Source organism: Cololabis saira, chromosome 4 (assembly GCF_033807715.1).
Source record: "Cololabis saira isolate AMF1-May2022 chromosome 4, fColSai1.1, whole genome shotgun sequence".
Lineage (NCBI taxonomy): Eukaryota > Metazoa > Chordata > Actinopteri > Beloniformes > Belonidae > Cololabis > Cololabis saira.
Window position 1 is genome coordinate 49,740,194 of NC_084590.1, and position 20,218 is coordinate 49,760,411.

Here is a 20,218-nt window from a genome sequence, read left to right on the forward strand (position 1 = left end):
TCGTCTAGTTGTTCTCCAGGTCCACGTATCTGAAAGAGAAACACATTTAATATCAATTCTTTCAAGTTTATTCAGGTTTTTTCAAATTTGTTCAAGTTTTTTCAGTTTTTTTTCAAGTTTTTTTCATTTTTTTTCAAGTTTTGTCAAGTTTTTTTCAAGTTTTTCAGGTTTTTTCAAGTTTCTTCAAGTTTTTTCAAGTTTTTTCAGGTTTTTTTCAGATCTTTTCCATTTTTTACAAGTTTTTTCAAGTTTTCTTTCAAGTTTTTTCAGGTTTTTTCAGATTTTTTCAAGTTTTTCAGGACCATATTAAGGTATAAACCACATTGTGGTTTTCTAAAGAATTCTAGAATGAGTTTTCCTCCTTCCTCCTCCGTCCGACTGTTGCAGTTCATGTATTCGTCCAGCAGATGGCGACATTTCCCCGAATCACCGCCCGCCACATGAAGCCGCTCTGGGTCCTAAAACCTGGTTGCTGTTTGTTCAGCAAGTTTGGATAATAAAGCTTTTTTTAAATAAAGAGGTCACGTGGTTCCGGTTCCGTCCTCACAGTGGAGGTTTTGCAGACGATTGAAGATCTGCAGGATCAGAACCAGGACTAGGACTCGGAGATGGACCGGGACCAGGAGTCCAGCATCAGGACCAGAGCGGGATCTTCCTCTGGTCTGCAGGTCAGTGTTCAGGTCCAGGTTCTGCAGGTTCTGCAGGTCCGTAACTTTGAACGGAACCGCAGAAAACACAAACACGTGATCTTCCTCGGAGACTTTGAAACGTGTTTCCGTCTGAATGTGTGAACGTGGCGGAAACACGGACCAGTTAGTGTTTTATTGTGACGTTGAAACACATACTGTGTTGTCTGTCTTCATATATATAAATGTATATGTGTAGCTGGTCTCATCACCACGTTTATTCCCCGACCGTTAGAATAACCGAATGCGGTTGTCATGGCAACAACAACAACTCCACACTTTTTTTTTTTAGAAACTTTATAGAAAAGTCCGACGTCACAATTAGTGAAAACACATTCATGTGTTCCCAAGGCAGGTAGTAATAATGTACATGTGCAATTACAACAGTAATAATAAACAACAATTAAACTAATGTAGTACATATAATGACGTCATTAATAGAGAAGAACAACAGCTGAGTGAATAATGACGAATAAAACAGCATTATAGTAATATATATATATATATATATATATATATATATATATATATATATATATATATATATATATATATATAACAGCATTAGAAATCCAGAAAGAGTAACAAGGGAACATAAAACTGACCCTAATGTGACATATTTTAAAACGCTTTAACATAAACTGCAACAGACTGAATAAAATAAATAATAAACAGACATAATGAAATAAAAGGAACTTATATAAATAAGTAATTAAATTACTAAAGTAATTAAACTAGTAAGGAAAAAAAGCAGCTTTTATAAGGGGGAATACAGACTGATTTTATCCAATTCAGTAGGGAAAATTCTTTAAGAGATCATATACATTTCCTGCCTTAATTGTTGTTATAAGTTTTAGAGATTTCAAATACATTTTAAATTCGTTCATAAATACACAACATTTAGGGGATGATTTTAGTATCATATTCTTGTGGATAAAAACACATTACATTGCAACAGAGTTCATCATTTTTGTTTTTCAAGATCATACCAAGAGTTACATTATCTTTAGAAATAGAGGATGGGAACGATGCAATTTTCCCTTTAATACATTTGTGAAGATTATTCCAGAATGTTTGTATTGCATCACAAGAGAAGAAAATATGGTCCGTAGTTTCAATTTCATTTTCACAAAATGTGCACATATTGTCACCGATATTAAAGCGTAATCTAAGTAATTCTTTAGAAGGATAAATGTTGTTGCACTGAAGCATCAGCATCAGTGCGTGTACAGATAATATATGCAACAGGACAGTACAGAAACAAACCAAACAATCAATATAAAGCAACATACATTGGGCAATCACAAATACTGCTGGACTTAAATGCTGTAAAACCATAGCATAGATAAAACATGAGAGAAAGAGAGACAAAAAATATAAGTCCCCCGTTAAGTGCGTGATAAATACAATGATTTAAAGAAAAAATATGTATAAAAGCTGGTACAAAAATGAATAGGTAAGATCAGCGGTTTATGAGTCTGATGGATGAGGGCACGAAGCTTGACATGGCTCTGTTTGTCCTGAATTGTCCTGAATCCCCATTCCCTGTGCGACAAAGACATCCTGAGAATCAGCTGGGGTTATCTCTGCTCTCATTCCGCTCTTGGTTACAATGATGGAAATATCGAGCAGGCACATTAAATCTCTGCCTAACAAATTTACTGGGCATGAAGGGTCGACCAGAACAGGACAGGAAGCTGTTCTTCCGGTGTCCTTGTGGCACGCGAAAACTGGATTTGTCAACTGATGTTTAGCCACGTGTCCACTTGCTGTTTTCACATCTACTTTAGGGCTGCACGATTCTGGACAAAATGAGAATCACGATTTTTTTGCTTAGAATTGAGATCACGATTCTCTCACGATTTTTTTCCAATATAAAATTTATTGCACTTATTACTTTAACTTTGCAACAGCTGAACAAAAATATAATAACAATAAACATCTCTTGTCTTCTTTACACAAACCTTTGAATAATTTAAACAATAATAACAATTTTGAACAATATTTGTTCCTCCCTGAGTTGAACACCCTTTCAGAAAGGGGACTTGTAACAGATCCTGTAGTTCTGAGGCAACAAATTATTCCTCTGGCTGGGATGAACCTCCCATTGCCTTTTAAAGCTATTAAGAAGCTGCTGATATAAAAGGTAAACGTTACAAAAAATATGATGGTGCCTGATAAAAGACTGGCATCAACTTTGTAACAGCTGACATTGAACATAAAAACAATAAACATCTCTCTTGTCTTTGAATAATTTAAACAATAATAACAATTTAACAATATTTGTTCCTCCCTGAGCTGAACACCCTTTCAGAAAGGGGACTTGTAACAGATCCTGTAGTTCTGAGGCAACAAATTATTCCTCTGGCTGCTTTTTGCTGTAACAGCTGACATTGAACATAAAAACAATAAACATCTCTCTTGTCTTTAAATAATTTTAACAATAACAATTTTAACAATATTTATGTGCAATATGTGTCAGGTGATGAGAAAGGTAGATGTTTCTCCAAATGTAATCCACAATCATTAACAAAATATAACAAACATGACAACATGATAGTTGACCATGACAGGACTACAACAACCTAGAACATAGGCCTAGTCCTTTTTTTTATGCAGCCATCTTAAAAAAAAAAAAAACATTTTTTTTTTTTTTTTTTTAGTTGGGATTATTTGGGCGTTTATCTTGCTGTGGCTGTTTTCTTTTATTTGCAGGATTAGTCTTGCAATCCCTGGAAACATGCCCAGGTTTCCCGCAATGCCAGCAATTGTGATCAGATTTTCGTCTGTTTTCCCAATTTCCTCCTGCATTCCTCCCCCCTCGTCTACGGTGGAAATGATCTCTTCCCCGTAGATTGCCAATCACTCCAATGATCACCAGAGTATTCAACATATTCTGTGTCTTCTTCTGCAGCATACGCACGCCAAATTCCACAGCGTGTGCTACAGAGCCCGTGGTCTGATGAACCCAGTACTTCGTTACTTAACGAAGTGCCACTTTTGCACTAGGACTTACTTGGCCTGACTCGGCTCTGCGCGGCTCAGCTCGGCTCCACACGTGTGTGTTTCCACAGCCAGGGGAGAAGTGGGCAGGTTGGGGTGAAGCTGCTGTGACGTACTCGATTGCGCAACCGCTTTGTTCATGTCGGCGCTGATGAGAAATCAGCTGGAGCCGCGAGCGGCTGAGAGTAAAACAGCCCGTCTACATCGCTTTTTAAATTTTTTCTCGACAGCCACCAGGTTTATGAACATCTGCACCTCAGAGTTGGATCACCAAACAGACGTTTTGCGCTTTATAATAAAATCGCCGCGAGTCGCCTCGCGCTGACTCCCGCTTCCTGATTCAAATGTTTGACGGCCCCGCCCCCCGACCAATCAGAGGCGTGGAGGGTGGTGACGGCCCCGCCCCCCGACCAATCGGTGGCGAGGAGGGTGGTGACTTCAGAAATAGTCCCTGCTCAGCCCTGATAGAACCTCACTGAAATGGTTACAGAAAAAGGTATCGGCTTGGAGCGGCTTTACCCGTCTCAGCCCTAGTGCGAAAGCGCAAAACGGGTAGAACCGAGCTGAGGTGATACTAGTGCAAAAGGGCCAAAAGTGTTGCACTGTGGTCAGTGGTCCCTCCAGGAACGCTTTTTTCAATTGTTGCTGGTAAGCTCCATTGTCTGCAGGGTCATAAGGAATGCCAGAATTATGCCTGAAAACTGCTTCTAAACGAACTACGTATTCTTCAGCAGGTTCTTGATCCCTTTGTTTGCATGCCACAATACGGGTGTAGTCTGCTCTGCTCCCCTACGGAAGATCTTAATAATGCGATTGTTTAACCGTGTTACCACTTTGGTCAAGGCCTGAGAGTCAGCAGGTAAAATCACTGGAGGATTTGCTGCTTCATGTCCAGTGAAGTCACCTTGTATACGTCCAAGTCTGTGCCCAAGTTTTTTTTTTTTTTTTTTTTTTTCAATATCTTTTTATTTCACAAAAGAAAGGCTATCAGAAACATCCTTAATGACAGTAGGTCTTACAATTTTCTTTTGTGCACACATGCCAAATCTCGCCTACAACTCACACACAACTGCCCTTTGCTAGGATAACTCTGTGTCAAGTTATCCCCCGCAAATGACAGAGCAACATACAATCACAAGGGGCTTGGCCTAAACTCTTACCTTAACACAGAAGGACTGGGAGAGCCGGACAGTCCAGACAGAGGCAGCCATCAAAAACCCAGGGCTTTCCACAAGCGCCGGCTGCCGGCCATATAGCCGACTACTTGATTAGGTCCAGGCGGCTACTTTAATGACGCTTATTTTTATAGCCTATAAATATTATTTTTCGATTTTAATAAAATTAAATGTTTTTTCTCATAGACTGACAATAATGTCAAACTGAACCGCACTCATTAAAGTTGTGATTCGCTCGGCTTGTACCACAAATTACTCTGATCACCGCCGACTTCATAGAGAAACTCCGCGGCCCCGACATGTGTGTGCGTGCGTCCGTGTGTATGTGCGTGCTCAGCGCAGTGAATGTGTCGGAACTCGGATCAACAAGCAGAGCTCACCAGATGATTCTTTTGTCACCATAAAAACAGTACGTCCTTACTTACTCAGGCTATCCACTGCAAAATTTAATCAGTTTAATCAGTTCGTAATAAAAAGAGAAACGCCAAAAGAAAACCTAACCGCGTTGCATCGTTTAGCCCAAAACATTCTACCGGGAATCCAGTCTTCTCTTGAAGCGTTCAATTAGCACCACCTGCGACACGTGAGAGTGTATTTTCATGCACTTCATTAGTTACACTAATGAATAAAAGAAGATGCAATGGCGAGTGAGTTGTAATAATAATGATAATACAGTGTTTCCTACAATTGTACGGGCTTGGCAGGGCGCCAGGCCAATGAGAGCCCCCGCCAGGCCAGAAAAGAAAAAAATAATATGCCAAAAATAAGCGGCGTATCTACCCATTCATTCAGAAATCAATAATCATTTCCATTTGGGAGGCTCTGTGCGGCGCAATATGCAATGCAGTGTTTTGCGGTGTGCTTCTCATTGAAATGACTGGAGGCAACACGTTGCGGCAGTGAGTGACGCCTGAATTATGGTTCTGCGTTAAATCGACGCAGAGCCTACGGCGTAGGTTACGCGGCGACACGCGCCGTACGGTGCGTACTGCCGCATACCTTACGCCGTAGGCTCTGCGTTGGTGTAACGCGGGACCATAAATCAGCCTTAAGTCCCTTTAGGCTAATACTGTGAGAAATAACCTCTCATAATAGCGGTACTACAGTTAATAAATGTAATAAATGCTCCTACTGCTGTTTCTGCTGGCTACTGAGTCCCCTAAGTGGCGAGTGAGTTTTAACTCCTTAATTACCAACCAGCGTCAGAGTCACGCACAGTACACAAACTGTGATGTTAGAGCGCCACCTTTCGGTCAATTTAAGCAACAGCATCGCCAACTGCTTGACAGTGGCTCAACTCATATTAGTTTACTGTTTTTGTTGTTAATAATGTAATTGCAATTTTATCGATGCAATTGTGAAAAAAATGGCAAAATACTGTAAATGAAAAACTGTGAACAACCGCATTCCGTAGGCTATTCGGTACTCAGTATTCAGCCAAGTCTTTAAATTTTATTCCGCTTCAGTTTCGGCCTCCAATTTTCATTTCGGTGCATCCCTAGTTGGTGGGTACCACTGGTAGCATTCTGGATTTTTGTTTAATAATGTTGAACTTGACTCCTCAGTTGTCTATATTTTATTGTTTTGTTTTTATTTTATGTTTTTACTATTTCAATAAATGAAAATAAATATGAATATGTTGTTTTTATTATTATTATTATTATTATTATTATTATTATTATTATTATTATTATTATTATTATTATTACTACTACTACATTTAAGACCAGTGTATACGATCGTGGCTACGACGTGACCACCACCAACAGCCCACGGTACTTAGCTTCCCGTGTGAACCAAGCGCCTCTCTCACAGTTTACAATAAACAACAGGTGCCTAGCTGATATGACTGTTTTGAGAATGAAGGACACTTCAGGACACAAAACTTATTTTTTCTTCCTTCATTCCACCTTTTGGCCTGAAAATTTCCTAATTCAAAAACAGGCATAATACATGAAACAAGCATGATACATGAGCATAATTAATATGAAAAGTTGAATTAAGGGCATTCCAGGACATCAAACATATGCCGCCTCTCATTCCACCTCTAGGCCTGGAAATGTCCTCAATTCAAAAAACAAACATCCATTACCATGGTAATCATCAAAGGTGATATCCTCCTCTTCTCCCGTACGTCCACTATACCTGTACCATCTACATGCATTTTTAATATAGTGGCATGCAAAATTTATTACACATGGTAAGCACACAGAATACAACAACCAATATTAACAGTGGAGGCGCCACATGTGTCCTAGCTGTTGCAGACATTCCTGAAGAGATATCCCACCAATGATGTGCGCTGTTCTGCTCTATCATCTTAGCGGCATGTACCACCTCTCCACCGGTGATGAGGGTCGACACGAGGAGTCTGGACACGTTAGACCCAAGGGACTTAATAATCTGTTTTAGCTCTGTAGACTGATTCAGTGGCCACCTGAACCTGTCCAGGGAGATAGTCCAGGGCAAACTCAGTGCCTTCCATTGGACCCCCGTCAGACGGTATTCTGACGTGAAATTTGTAAGTCTAAAGGTCTGGTTGTTCCAGTGCCAGGTGTACACGTCCTTCAAACATCCGGAGAATATAGTCTGCGGCAACCTTTCACATGGTGCCGTGTCTCCAGCAACACATGGATCATGATATATCTATTCTTAGTCATACAGGCAACCTCCTTATCTGTCATATCACAAGCTTTCAAATAATAAGTGTCATTAGTACCAATCGCCTTGAGTCTTCAAAAACCAGTACACATTATTGGCTATTCTTGGCAAAACATAAAACTTACAGATTGGCACATACACACACAGGTGGCATGGTTACAGACAGTTTTTTTTCAGGATACACGCGGGTCCAGAGAGTATTACTAATGTTAAACAGTCTCTTTAATCGTTAGCATTGGGTGATGTAATCACTCTAATGAACTGTTCCCGCTGCAATCTAGCATGCACAGTTTGTAAACCACATCCAGTAGTACTGATAGCATTAGAAACGTTTACCAACACTTCACTAGACATATCAGACAATTCAACATTCCGTTTATTATACTGGCAGTATACTACATGCACAGTATTTTGTCTCCCCTGTGCTGGCAGGGTGAGGGTAGACCACTTAATATATGTTAAAACAAGAAAAAACGTGTTTTTCATAATAGGTCCCCTTTAACTCACTAACCGTTCGGCATTAGCAAAATTACAGCTACAACACCATTGGTCACTCCTGACACAATACTCTATTCCAACATCTCTTAATGGATTACGTCACAATCTTATACAGACGAACTCGTGTGCAGATTTCCTTCCCTTTGGACACTAATTTATTAGAAATCTACATTAAATTCAGACCTGCAAACTACTGTTGAATGTTCCTGTTAAATCTAACTCAGTAAGGGGGTACTTAGGAGTGCCCGCTTGATCAACTTTTCCTTCGTGGAGAAAAAAAAAAAGGCGTTTTTTTCTTGGCATCTCCCACGAAACTACGGCACACCCGTCCAAAATACTGGACGATGATCAGAGTAATTAAATCTGTTCAAATGTAATAACCACCACCACAATTAATCAAAAACAAGGTTCCTGTGTCTACCAGAGCCGCCACTTTTTGTACAGATTTATTCCAATGTGACATGGGGGCGTATGTCATCAGCTCACCATTTTTGAGTTCTAATCAGTGAGGCTCGGCCAAATTCCTAGTAACATCCCTCTGGCAAATCGGGATGTGGCCCGTACTTTCTCGTTTTGGATTTTTTTTCACCCTCAGAACAAAAAAATAAAAGGAACTTTGGTTTCTGGGTTGAAACTCTACATCCTAATCCAGTGCTCACACAGGAGACTTTAATCACTTCTCTGCGATCAATGTCAACAGAGGGGACTCCAGCTTTAATTAGAGCGCCCCAAACAACCTTTCCAGAGGGCCCCCGTCCTCTTTCCCTCCGGACCTGTTGAGGCTGCTGCCTTGGTGGGGATACGCCCCTCTGTGGGCGTGTTACCGCTCCCCAGTCAGTCAGACTGTCTAAATCTTTTATCAACATCAGGGCTCGATATCGATCAGCCCACTTCTCAAGATCGCACTGATCGTCATAATCATTACGGGTTACAAAGGCTTGCTCACGAGCTTCCATGTTACACTCACTACCAGCATGTTGATGTTTGCACAGCGCTGCACACAGCTTAATCTCTGCCTGTGCCTGCAGCTCCTGCTCAATTCTCAAAACATGCTGGTGTCTGCACAGCGGCGCACACAGCCACATACGCCTCTTCGCTCCCCGGAACTCAGGGCGTCCCCCTCCATCCCGCAGGAAAACAAATTCACACTTATCTTTATGCTTAAACATCTTTGCTCCGCAAACTCTCAATAAAACATCAATCAGTCTTCTAATCCTGATCAGTTTTCTTCAATAGTCTTATCTTTACAAAAACATTTTTGCACCACAGCCACTCAATGAAACATAAACCAGTTTCCTTCTATCCTGATCAATTTCCTTCCATCCTGCCGACAACGCCAAATGTTTTAGGAGAAATCTCAATTAGGTTCTAGAGGGGTCGTCCGTGCAAAAATGAATCAGACACGCACTCGCTTTTGCTATCAGATATATGAAAACATTTATTAGCAAGCAGTGCATACCAAGAAGACTCACACACACCTGCCCTTTGCTAGGATAACTCTGTGTTAAATTATCCCCCGCAAATGACAGAGCAACATACAATCACATAGGGGCTAGGCCTTGACTCTTACCTTAACACAGAACGACTGGGAGAGCCGGACAGTCCAAGCAAAGAGGCAGCCATCAAAAGCCCTGGGCGCTAGGGCTGGGCGATATGGCAAAAAAGGTGATCACGATTTTTTTTCCCATATTGAACGATCTCGATTTTTAATCACGATTTTTAAAATCAGAAGATCCCCCCTCCCTTCTGGAATAAAATAGAAAGAAACCAGAGATTAGTTTTTTTTTCTATTAACAAATAAAGCAAATAGCATGTTTTAACAAGAGCCATATAGAAAATGGCACAACAAACAGGTAGTTTTAAGCAGTTTAAAAAAGTTTCAAGTAGTTTTAGCAGACAAAAAAAATGTTCATGATCATTTAAAATGTAAACCAACCAAAACATGCGGTTGTTCAGTTTTTCATTTATTTTGCCATTTTTTTTTCAGAATTGCATAGATAAAATTGCAATGACATTTTTAACAACAAAACCAGTAAACTAATATGAGTTGAGCCACTGTCAAGCAGCTGGCGATGCTGTTGCTTAAATTGACCAAAAGTTGGCTCTTAACATCACAGTTTGTGTACTGTGCGTGACTCTGACGCTGGTTGGTAATTAAGGAGTTAAAACTCACTCACCACTTAGGGGACTCAGTAGCCAGCAGAAACAGCAGTAGGAACATTTATTACATTTATTAACTGTAGTACCGCTATTATGAGAGGTTATTTCTCACAGTATTAGCCTAAAGGGACTAAGGCTGATTTATGGTCCCACGTTACACCGACGCAGAGCCTACGGCGTAGGGTACGCGGTGAGCTTTTAAAGTACGGCGCGCGTCGCAACGCGGTTAGACTTTCTTTTTAATACGAACGGATTAAACTGATTACATTCTGTAGTGGATAGCCTGAGTAATAAGGACGTACCGTTTTTATGGTGACAAAAGAATCATCTGCTGAGCTCTGCTTGTTGTTCCGACACATTCACTCCGCTGAGCGCGCACAACACACATACACATGCACACACACACACACCATGTCGGGGCCGCGGAGTTTCTCCCGGTGATCAGTAATTTGTGTACAAGCAGAGCGAATCACTACTTTAATGAGTGCGGTTCAGTTTGACATTATTGTCAGTCTATGAGAAAAACATTTAATTTTATTAAAATCTAAAAATAATATTTATAGGCTAAAAAAATAAACGTGATTAAAGTAGCCGGCTGGACCTAATCGAGTAGTCGGCTATATGGCCGGCGCTTGTGGAAAGCCCTGCTTTAAGGAACGGACCAGAATTATGCATGGAATGATGAATAAACGTAAAACACAGAGCTACGTACGTCTCCCGTCTGGATCCTTACCGACTGCCGCGGCATGTCATGCGCATGATCAATTAATGCAGACAGCGCGGTGCCAGGAAAGCGGGTTGTGATTGGTTGTCGTGCACTTTGCTGCAGCATGTTTTGCACGTGATCGAGAAAGTAGACCCACAGCTGATCACCGTGATCGAACTTAATTTGATCGCGATCACAAATCGAGATCGTATAATCGCCCAGCCCTACTGGGCGCTGGGCGTTGTGCACTCCGACCCACAGCAGACTCTCACCGGCTCTTGCGTCTTTATACCTTTCTCGCGGAGGGGGTTGCCCCTTCAACCCCTGCCTGCCAGTTCTCACGCTAAGTCTCGGTTCACACGGGAGAAACAAGCGCTTCTCTCACAGTTTACAATAATACTTAACAGCAGGTGCGTAGCTGATATGACTGTTTTGAGAATGAAGGACACAGGAGCTTTGTTTGGTTTATTACACACACACACACACACACACACACACACACACACACACACACACACACACACACACACACACACACACACACACACACACACACACACACACACACACACACATATAGTCATTTAGTCACATGCATACACACACACACACACACACACACACACATGCATGATCATATACATACACACACACACACTTAGACATACACACTGGCTTGTTCACCTGCATGCTGGCTCTCTAGTTTTTGGGTTTAGGTAGCGGTAGCGATAGCTTAGCTCAGACTGCGATCAGATCTTAAGATTTAGGTCGATTGCTGTTCGTGTTTTGGTTGGCTCCGTGCCGGTTTCGTGCTTTGTTTGTGGTTTTTTTGTTGCAGATTTCCAGTGCTTGACGTGTGTCTCCGTGTGTTCCTGCTTCCTGGATTGGCAGTGGATGTCGTCACCCCCCCCCCCCCCCCCCCCCCCCAAAAAAAAAAAAAAAAAAAAAAACACTGGTTTTGTATGTGTATATTTATGTATGTGTATGCATATGTGTGCGTATATAAATGTATATATTACATATAGTAATAATGCACATATATACACTTTTGGTTTCTACCGTCATGGTATCAATCAATAATATGTGTGCAGACAATGTAGGAAAAAAAAAAAAAAAAAAAAAAAGAGAATGAAGGACATTTCAGGACACAAAACTTATTTTTTCTTCCTTCACCACCCCGGTCAACCCGCTGCTGCTTCCACCTGCCTGCTGTCCCCACCCCCGGTCATCCCGCTGCTGCTTCCACCTGCCTGCTGTGCTGTTGCCGTCCCCGACCCCCAGTCTGGCCCTCGGCAGGAGGGTCCCCCCTTATGATCCAGGTCCAGGTCCAGGTTTCTTCCTCCTAAAGGGGAGTTTTCCTTGCCACTGTTTGGCTTAAGGTTTTTCTCCCACTAGTGGAGTTTTTACCTGCCATTGTTTATGTAATAATTGCTCGGGGGTTTATGTTCATGTTCTGGGTCTCTGGAAAGATCCTGGAGACAACTTTTGTTGTATTAGACGTTATACAAATAAAATTGAATTGAATTGAAAAGCCCAATAGTAAGAATTTAAGTTGTGTATGTTACCCCTCAAGCCACCCAAACACATGCCGCTCTTGATAAAATGAAGACTTAAGAAGAGCAGAGGAGTTTGTGCTGCTCATGCAAAAGCATTACACCTTTACACTGGCAGTCTCCAGTGACAAAAGTGCGACCTATGGTGAGATTTTACCCATCCTGCTACAGCAACACTGCACCGTGCAGGAAGAGGACTCTGCCTTGGTTGTATTTGTCACTGGCTCACGGGCTTTATTTTTGACTGCTCAGTTCATATATATTTTTTTAAAAAGGACAATTTTATTTTTTTTTTTTTTTATTTTATTTTTTTTCTGTTAGAATCATTTTGGAATCCTGGAATTGCCAGAGAATGATGCATGTTGTATTTGTTCATTTCAACAGGAGAATATTTATTTTATATTGGTGATGCTAATCAACTTTTTGTTATCTCTTTTTTCCCAAATGAGAATTGAAAGGGGAATTGATAAAAACTGGATCGTTAAGCAGAATTTGTAAAAATAAAAGATTAAGTAACCCACCATCCACATCTTAAGTAACAATATTTGCTACTATCACCAGATCTGTATCAACTTTTGAGCAAAATATTTTGCAACAACTTTATAATTTATAATATACCCATACCTCTATTTATAGTAGTATAAATATACTACATATCATAATATACTCATACATTGTAATATACTCATACTACTATACTATATATACACTCATAGCCTACAGTGATTTAGAATATATTTAGGGCCCAAACACTTACAGTGCGAAGGCCCTATTGTATCTGTAGGAATTTTTTCTTTCTTTCTTTTTTCTTTCTTCTTCTGACGAAAGGAGGGCATTTTTTCCCCCCCTAAACGTGCCCAAAAAGTCACCAAATTCTGCAGGCAAGCCAGGCCTGGTGAAAAATGTGATATTTAATGGTTTGCATTAATGGGCGTGGCCTAACGGCCCAACAGCGCCCCCTAGAAAACTTTGTGCCTCAAGCCCCACAATACGGTTTGACGTACATGCACGAAAATCGATACACACCCGTATCATGTCGCAACTTAAAGAAAAGTCTCTTGGCGCCATGGCCGAAACTGAACAGGAAGTCGGCCATTTTGAACATTTTGAATTAATCGCGTAATTTTGGCGCAATTTATGCCATTCCTTCGACAGTTAATACGGCCCGAACCGTAACGTGCACCCAGGTGTGTTATACATCAAAATGTGCGTCTCCATCCTGCGACTAGGCACATTACTTTTCTCTTTCAAAAGTGTTACTGTGGCGACGCTAGATGCCAAAAAGCGCACCCATCCTTCATCTGATTGGTCCATATTTGATAGTTCTCCAAAAGTCACCAAATTTTGCATGCAAGGCAGGCCTGGTGATAAAATTGGTATTTAATGGTTTGCATTAATGGGCGTGGCAAAATGGCTCAACAACGCCCCCTTGAAAACTTTTCTCTGCCATAACTTTTGAATGGTTTGACATGGAGAGTCGTAGGTGGTGTAATTTCTGATATGCTTATGGGGGGGCGGTGGCCATGAGTGCGAGGGCCCGTTCATCGCTGCTTGCAGCTTTAATTACTATTACATTTATAATATACTTATAATTTGCACAATAATCACAATATATACCTAGGACCAATCATGACTTCCTTCTGAACCACAGCTGCTTCAGTCTCCTTTTAAAACCTGACATCTTGTTTATTGCAGCTATACATGGGGGAGATGGTTCCAGTGTGCGACTGCTCTTTACATTACTGTTTTTTTCAAAGCATTGGTTCTGGGCATAGGCAGAGAAAAGTGATTAGCTAGGGCCAGTCTGGTATCATAGCTGATACTGAGTTGTCTATTATTTGTTGGTAGAAGTTGCATAAACAAGAAGCCAGGTTTGCGTAGTATACAGATATTTTTCAAGAAAATAATAATGCTGCATGCTAGTCGATCCTCCACCATCATCCAAGACAGCTCAGCATGCATGCTCTCAACATTGCTTGAATGAAAAATGGTTGGAAGATCTTATCAATACCCATCCCTATTAATGAACTATTTTGATGGTTTTCGTGTTAGTAGCTTTAACCATTTACACTTTTGATTTGACATACTGAGATGTTTCATCTGAAGGTTTCTGGTTGTCAATAACAGCACTGTAGACAGACAGCACTTTATAGAAACTGAAAAGCTTTTGAGAGTCAGCCAACAAGATGATATAATTCTTCTTCTCTGTCCTTACAGAAACATAAAGGCAAAGAGAGACCCACAAGTTTTCGTTGTGATCACTGCAAGAAAGTCTTCACCACTTCATCACGTCTGAGAAAACATAAGATGATTCACACTGGAGATAAACCGTTCAGTTGTGATCAGTGTGGAGCAGCTTTTACCAGAAAATATCATCTAAAGATACACCAACGTATTCACACTGGAGAAAAACCGTTTAGGTGTGATCAGTGTGGAGCAGCTTTTACCCAACAAGGTAGTCTATGGACTCACCAACGTATTCACACTGGAGAAAAACCGTTTAGGTGTGATCAGTGTGGAGCAGCTTTTACCCATCGACGTAGTCTAAGGACTCACCAACGTGTTCACACTGGAGAAAAACCGTTTAGGTGTGATCAGTGTGGAGCAGCTTTTACTGAGTCAGGAAAGCTAAAGATTCACCAACGTATTCACACTGGAGATAAACCGTTCAGATGTGATCAGTGTGGAGCAGCTTTTACCAGACAAGATTGTCTAAAGACTCACCAACGTATTCACACTGGAGATAAACCATTCAGATGTGATCAGTGTGGAGCAGCTTTTACCCAACAAGGTCATCTAAAGACTCACCAACGTATTCACACTGGAGATAAACCATTCAGTTGTGATCAGTGTGGAGCAGCTTTTACCAGACAAGATTGTCTAAAGACTCACCAACGTATTCACACTGGAGATAAACCATTCAGATGTGATCAGTGTGGAGCAGCTTTTACCCAACAAGGTCATCTAAAGACTCACCAACGTATTCACACTGGAGATAAACCATTCAGTTGTGATCAGTGTGGAGCAGCTTTTACCAGACGAGATAGTTTAAGGAGTCACCAACGTATTCACACTGGAGATAAACCATTTAGGTGTGATCAGTGTGGAGCAGCTTTTACCCAACAAGGTAGTCTAATTATTCACCAACGTATTCACACTGGAGATAGACCGTTCAGATGTGAACAGTGTGAGGCTGCTTTTACCACATCAAGTCAGCTAAAGAAGCACCAACGTACTCACACGAGTGATAAACTCTAAAGATTTGATCAGTGTGAAGTGTGGAATTGCAAAAAACACCTCAGCACAGCAAAAAAAAGCAAAATAATCAGACAACGTCATACCTAAAACTTGAAAGACTAACATATGATGCCCCCTGGACACGTCCTGGGAAGCTAGCGTTCATGCCTATTTTTCCAGCATTCCTGATTCTGTCTGTTTCTGCCTGCCTGCCTGTGACTTTGCCTGATTCCCGGTTTTTGGATTTTTGCTTGCCCCTTTGGATTTGTCTGCCTGATCTGCCTGTCTTCCCGGTTTTTGACTCCTGCCTACCTCTGAGCTGATTAAAGCCTCTTGGACTCTGATACTCCGTTTGATGTTGTTCATTTGGGTTCTCTGTCTTTTGAGCCGTGACAGTACAATCTGGCCAAAAGTATGAACCTAGCCAGCATGGACCCACCAGGAAAGAACGTGGATTTGTGGGAGCTCTTTTACGGTGACCAAGTGGCGTCCTACCACCGTATGTTGAAGGGGACAGGGACATTCCGCCAGCCCCAGCCTGTTGCTGTTCCCGAGGTGGTCCCAGACCCACCCAAGTCTCTTCCCCCTTTCTGGGGAACACACCTGGCTCGAAATGGGCCCAGGAGTCTCCAGCTTCAGGAGAAAAGACGGTGGTGGCAGTCCCAGCCTGTTCCTGTTCCTGTTCTGGCGGTGGTCCCGGTCGCACCGACCCCTGTTCCGGCTCCGGCGCTGGTCCTGGACGCATCGCCCCCTGTTCCTGCTCCGGCGGTGGTCCTGGACGCATCGCCCCCTGTTCCGGCTCCAGCGGTGGTCCTGGATGCATCGCCCCCTGTTCCGGCTCCAGCAGTGGTCCTGGACGCATCGCCCCCTGTTCCGGCTCCAGCGGTGGTCCTGGACGCATCGCCCCCTGTTCCTGCTCCAGCGGTGGTCCTGGACGCATCGCCCCCAGTTCCTGCTCCAGCGGTGGTCCTGGACGCATCGCCCCCTGTTCCTGTTCCGGCGGTAGTCCTGGACGCATCGCCCCCTGTTCCGGCTCCAGCGGTGGTCCTGGACGCATCACCCCCTGTTCCGGCTCTAGCGGTGGTCCTGGACGCATCGACCCCTGTTCCGGCTCTAGCGGTGGCCTGCTACGCCCCCAGACCTCCTGACCCGCCTGCTACGCCCCCAGACCTTCTGACCCACCTGCTGCGCCCCGAGGGCGGCCTCCGGAGCTGTCTCGGCGGTCGGCCCGGCCCCCGGAACTTTGGCCGTGTGTTGGCCTGGGACTCTGATACTCCGTTTGATGTTGTGCATTTGGGTTTTCTGTCTTTTGAGCCGTGACACGACCACTGGTGCTCGGTTGACTTTGTGCTTAAAGACTGTTCTGCTGTCAGTCGTCCAGGGTCATGGAATGGTTTCAAGAGCCAGTCCTGCAAAGGATAAGTAGAGTCTCCAAGAAGGAAATACCCAGCAGTCACTGTGTATTCCTGATGTGAGCTAGGAAGTTGTTCCTCCAACTGGCTAACTCCTGTATGTATTATATATGTAATCAACCATTTGTCCTTGAGAGCTGAACTTTCAGGATCGATTCCTTGAATGCTTTGCTAAACTTTTAACATTTCTTGATATTTTGATGTTAAATCCACTGTTTTTGGCCATTTCTGTACATTTAATAAATTTCAGTACCCTTTTACCTGAAGTCTCCATTAACACCAAACTTGGCACAATTAATTTTTTGGATTGTACTTGTCAAGCCTAACAGGTTTGAGGACGATTTGTCAAAAAACTTAATCGTACAGGAATATATCATTTTTATATCATATTTATTAAAAAGATCATAACAGTGTTAACAGTCTGTATGGATATTTAGTCAAATTCATCAATAGCAAAAAAAACCCCGTCAGATGTTAAAAAAGTGATTTGAACGTAGAAAGTTTTGGTCCTTCAGTTGTAGAGAGAAGAAGAAAGAACAGAGCAGATAAAGGAGTGTTTGCAGAGATCCCTCTATCAGCTGTAGAGGAAGAAGAAAGAAGGGAGCAGATAAAGGTGTGTAGGCAGCGATCCCTCCATCAGCTGTAGAGGAAGAAGAAAGAAGAGAGCAGATAAAGGAGTGTTTGCAGAGATCCCTCCACCAGCTGTAGAGGAAGAAGAAAGAAGAGAGCAGATCAAGGAGTGTTTGCAGAGATCCTTCCATCAGCTGTAGAGGGAAGAAGAAAGAAGAGAGCAGATAAAGGAGTGTTTGCAGAGATCCCTCCATCAGAGGGAAGAAGAAAGAAGAGAGCAGATAAAGGAGTGTTTGCAGAGATCCCTCCATCAGCTATAGAGGAAGAATAAAGAAGAGAGCAGATAAAAGAGTGTTAACAGAGATCCCTCCATCAGCTGTAGAGGAAGAAGAAAGAAGAGAGCATATCAAGGAGTGTTTGCAGAGATCCCTCCATCAGCTGTAGAGAAAAGAAGAAAGAAGAGAGCAGATAAAGGAGTGTTAGCAGAGTTCCCTCCATCCGCACATCCAGGACTTCAGAGTTCAGAGCTGCAGTAGAGCAGCTGTGTGTCTGAACATCCTGGAAGGTCGTCAGCTGGAATACTCCTTTATTTCTGGACACGTGAACACCAGCACAACACTGGTCTACAACAAACATCTGGACCCTCTGATTGGCCGACTGCTGTCTCTGTGTTTCTGTCCAATCCTGCAGCCTGTCATCATCATCCTCCTCTCACAGCTTCATGAGGAAAGCAGCTGCTGAGAAGCTGCAGCTTCACTGGAAACACTGATCTTTGTTTTGATACCAACTGGTTTTAGTAGAAAACTGCTGGAAGCAGCAGAACCGAGTCCAACCTCCACTGACCTGAGAGTCTGCAGCTGGTAGTCTGGACTCTCCACCAGATCAGAAAGCTGCTTCCCTCCTGAATCCTGCAGGTTCTTGTTACTCAGGTCCAGAAAATTCAGATGGGAGGGGTTGGACTTCAAAGCTGAGACCAGAGAAGAACAGCTAATCTTTGACAACCTGCATTCCACCAATCTGAATAAAGAATAAAAGATGTGAGGTGAACCACCAGGATGCAGGTTAAAACAGTCCAACAGAACCAGTGAAACATATCTCCATCAATATTCATGACATCATGCTGCTGCTCCAATAAAGACGTAGTGACTTCAGCTCTGCAGCTCTGCAGCTCCACCAGTGGATCCATCCATACAAACGCATGTTATGCAGCCAAATGATTCAAGTTTCCACACAAACAAACATGTCAGGAGGAATTCTGGGACAAATGTCAACTGATTCATTAGTATGAACAGAAAAGGAAGGATTTGTTTGAATGTCAGAGACACAAAAGCACGAAGAACTGATGTCTAATATTTCATGTAGTAAAAAATAGTTTCAAGTGTTAAACAAGCAGATAAACAACTTGTTATTGTAACATGTTGTGTTTGAATATCTCAGTCAATACAAACGTTAGAATCTTAGTGTTTGCACAGAAGCAGGGCTGGACTCGTTACCATGGAGATTTCTGGTGTGCAGCTAACCTGGTCTGGACCAGAATAACAAGCAGGACTTCTTCATCCTGCTGCTCTGTCTGATCAGTCAGCTGTCACTCTGATCAATCAATCTTCTTTCTACTTTCATGCAACAAACCTCCCAACTGTCCCAGAAAAACTACATCAAGGTGATCAACCATGAAACTAATCCAACCGTGGAAAACATTTGAAAAAGCAGCAGAGAAAAACAGCTGGAGATGAAATCTGGAATACAATATGTAATCCTGGATCAATCTGGGAACTTTATATTCAGTTGGTTTCTTAAAACACCTTAAGATCAAGATATAATTGACATTTTTCTGAATAGAATACAAATGATAAACATCACATTTCTAGTATTACCTACAGTATTTAAATGTCGGATCAAGTGTATTTTTCTAATTTCCCAGTTAACTCTTGTTTGGTTTATTCCAGGTTCAGACACATCTCTGGTTCTTCAGTTGTTCCTGTCTGACAGATTCAGATGTTTAGTTTTTATGTCATAAATCAGAAGAGGAACTTTAAGAAGAAACAAAGTGTTAGTGGACTCAAGCAGTGAAGAAGAACTCTGTTCCTTATGAAGGGAAGATAGACTGGAAAGCAGCAGTTGGACACATTCGGATGGCAGATAATCAAGACAGTTTCAGAAGAGAAGACTTGATTCAAACATGTAGAAGAGTTTGGTTTGAAACTTAACATGAGTTCCATCCTTACTTTTAATAATAATTATTATAGTTCCATCCTTACTTTTGTGTTCGTGAGTTTGAGGATTTGAACCCAGGATCTCCTGTTTACGAGACAGGTGCTTTGACCACTAAGCCACAGGGCCTTCGATTAAAGAAGCAGGTATGTAGAGAAATATGGCGCTTTTACACTAGTACCTACTCAGCGCGCTGTATCTATTCGGCCAGTATGTGATCAATTATACAAATTATATCAATTATATTCAAGTCCGTTTTATGACTTTAACGCTTTGCTGTTCGTCACTCGTGCCACATGGTGTGGCACTCCTCCAATTCTTTTTGAGCAAATGTGTATTTCTTTAC

The 20,218-nt window shown here is 42.1% G+C and overlaps 2 protein-coding genes across 2 annotated transcripts in view; one reads left to right on the forward strand and one right to left on the reverse strand.

The window, feature by feature from the left end:
* The first annotated feature begins 567 nt into the window (after positions 1 to 567).
* Positions 568 to 15,966, forward strand: LOC133442151 (zinc finger protein ZFP2-like). Its single transcript, XM_061720107.1, has 2 exons — positions 568 to 668; positions 14,660 to 15,966. Exons 1-2 carry the CDS (start codon positions 609 to 611, stop codon positions 15,698 to 15,700), a joined length of 1,101 nt encoding a protein of 366 aa, XP_061576091.1. The 5' UTR covers positions 568 to 608; the 3' UTR covers positions 15,701 to 15,966.
* A 2,546-nt stretch (positions 15,967 to 18,512) lies between these two features.
* LOC133442600 (NACHT, LRR and PYD domains-containing protein 14-like) overlaps positions 18,513 to 20,218 on the reverse strand; it is a gene marked incomplete at its 3' end in the record, with an annotated part of 198,147 nt that continues 196,441 nt past the window's right edge. The window contains exon 11 of the mRNA XM_061720608.1: positions 18,513 to 18,678. Within this exon, the coding sequence (XP_061576592.1) occupies positions 18,513 to 18,678 (166 nt within the window). The remainder of the gene's footprint in view (positions 18,679 to 20,218) is intronic.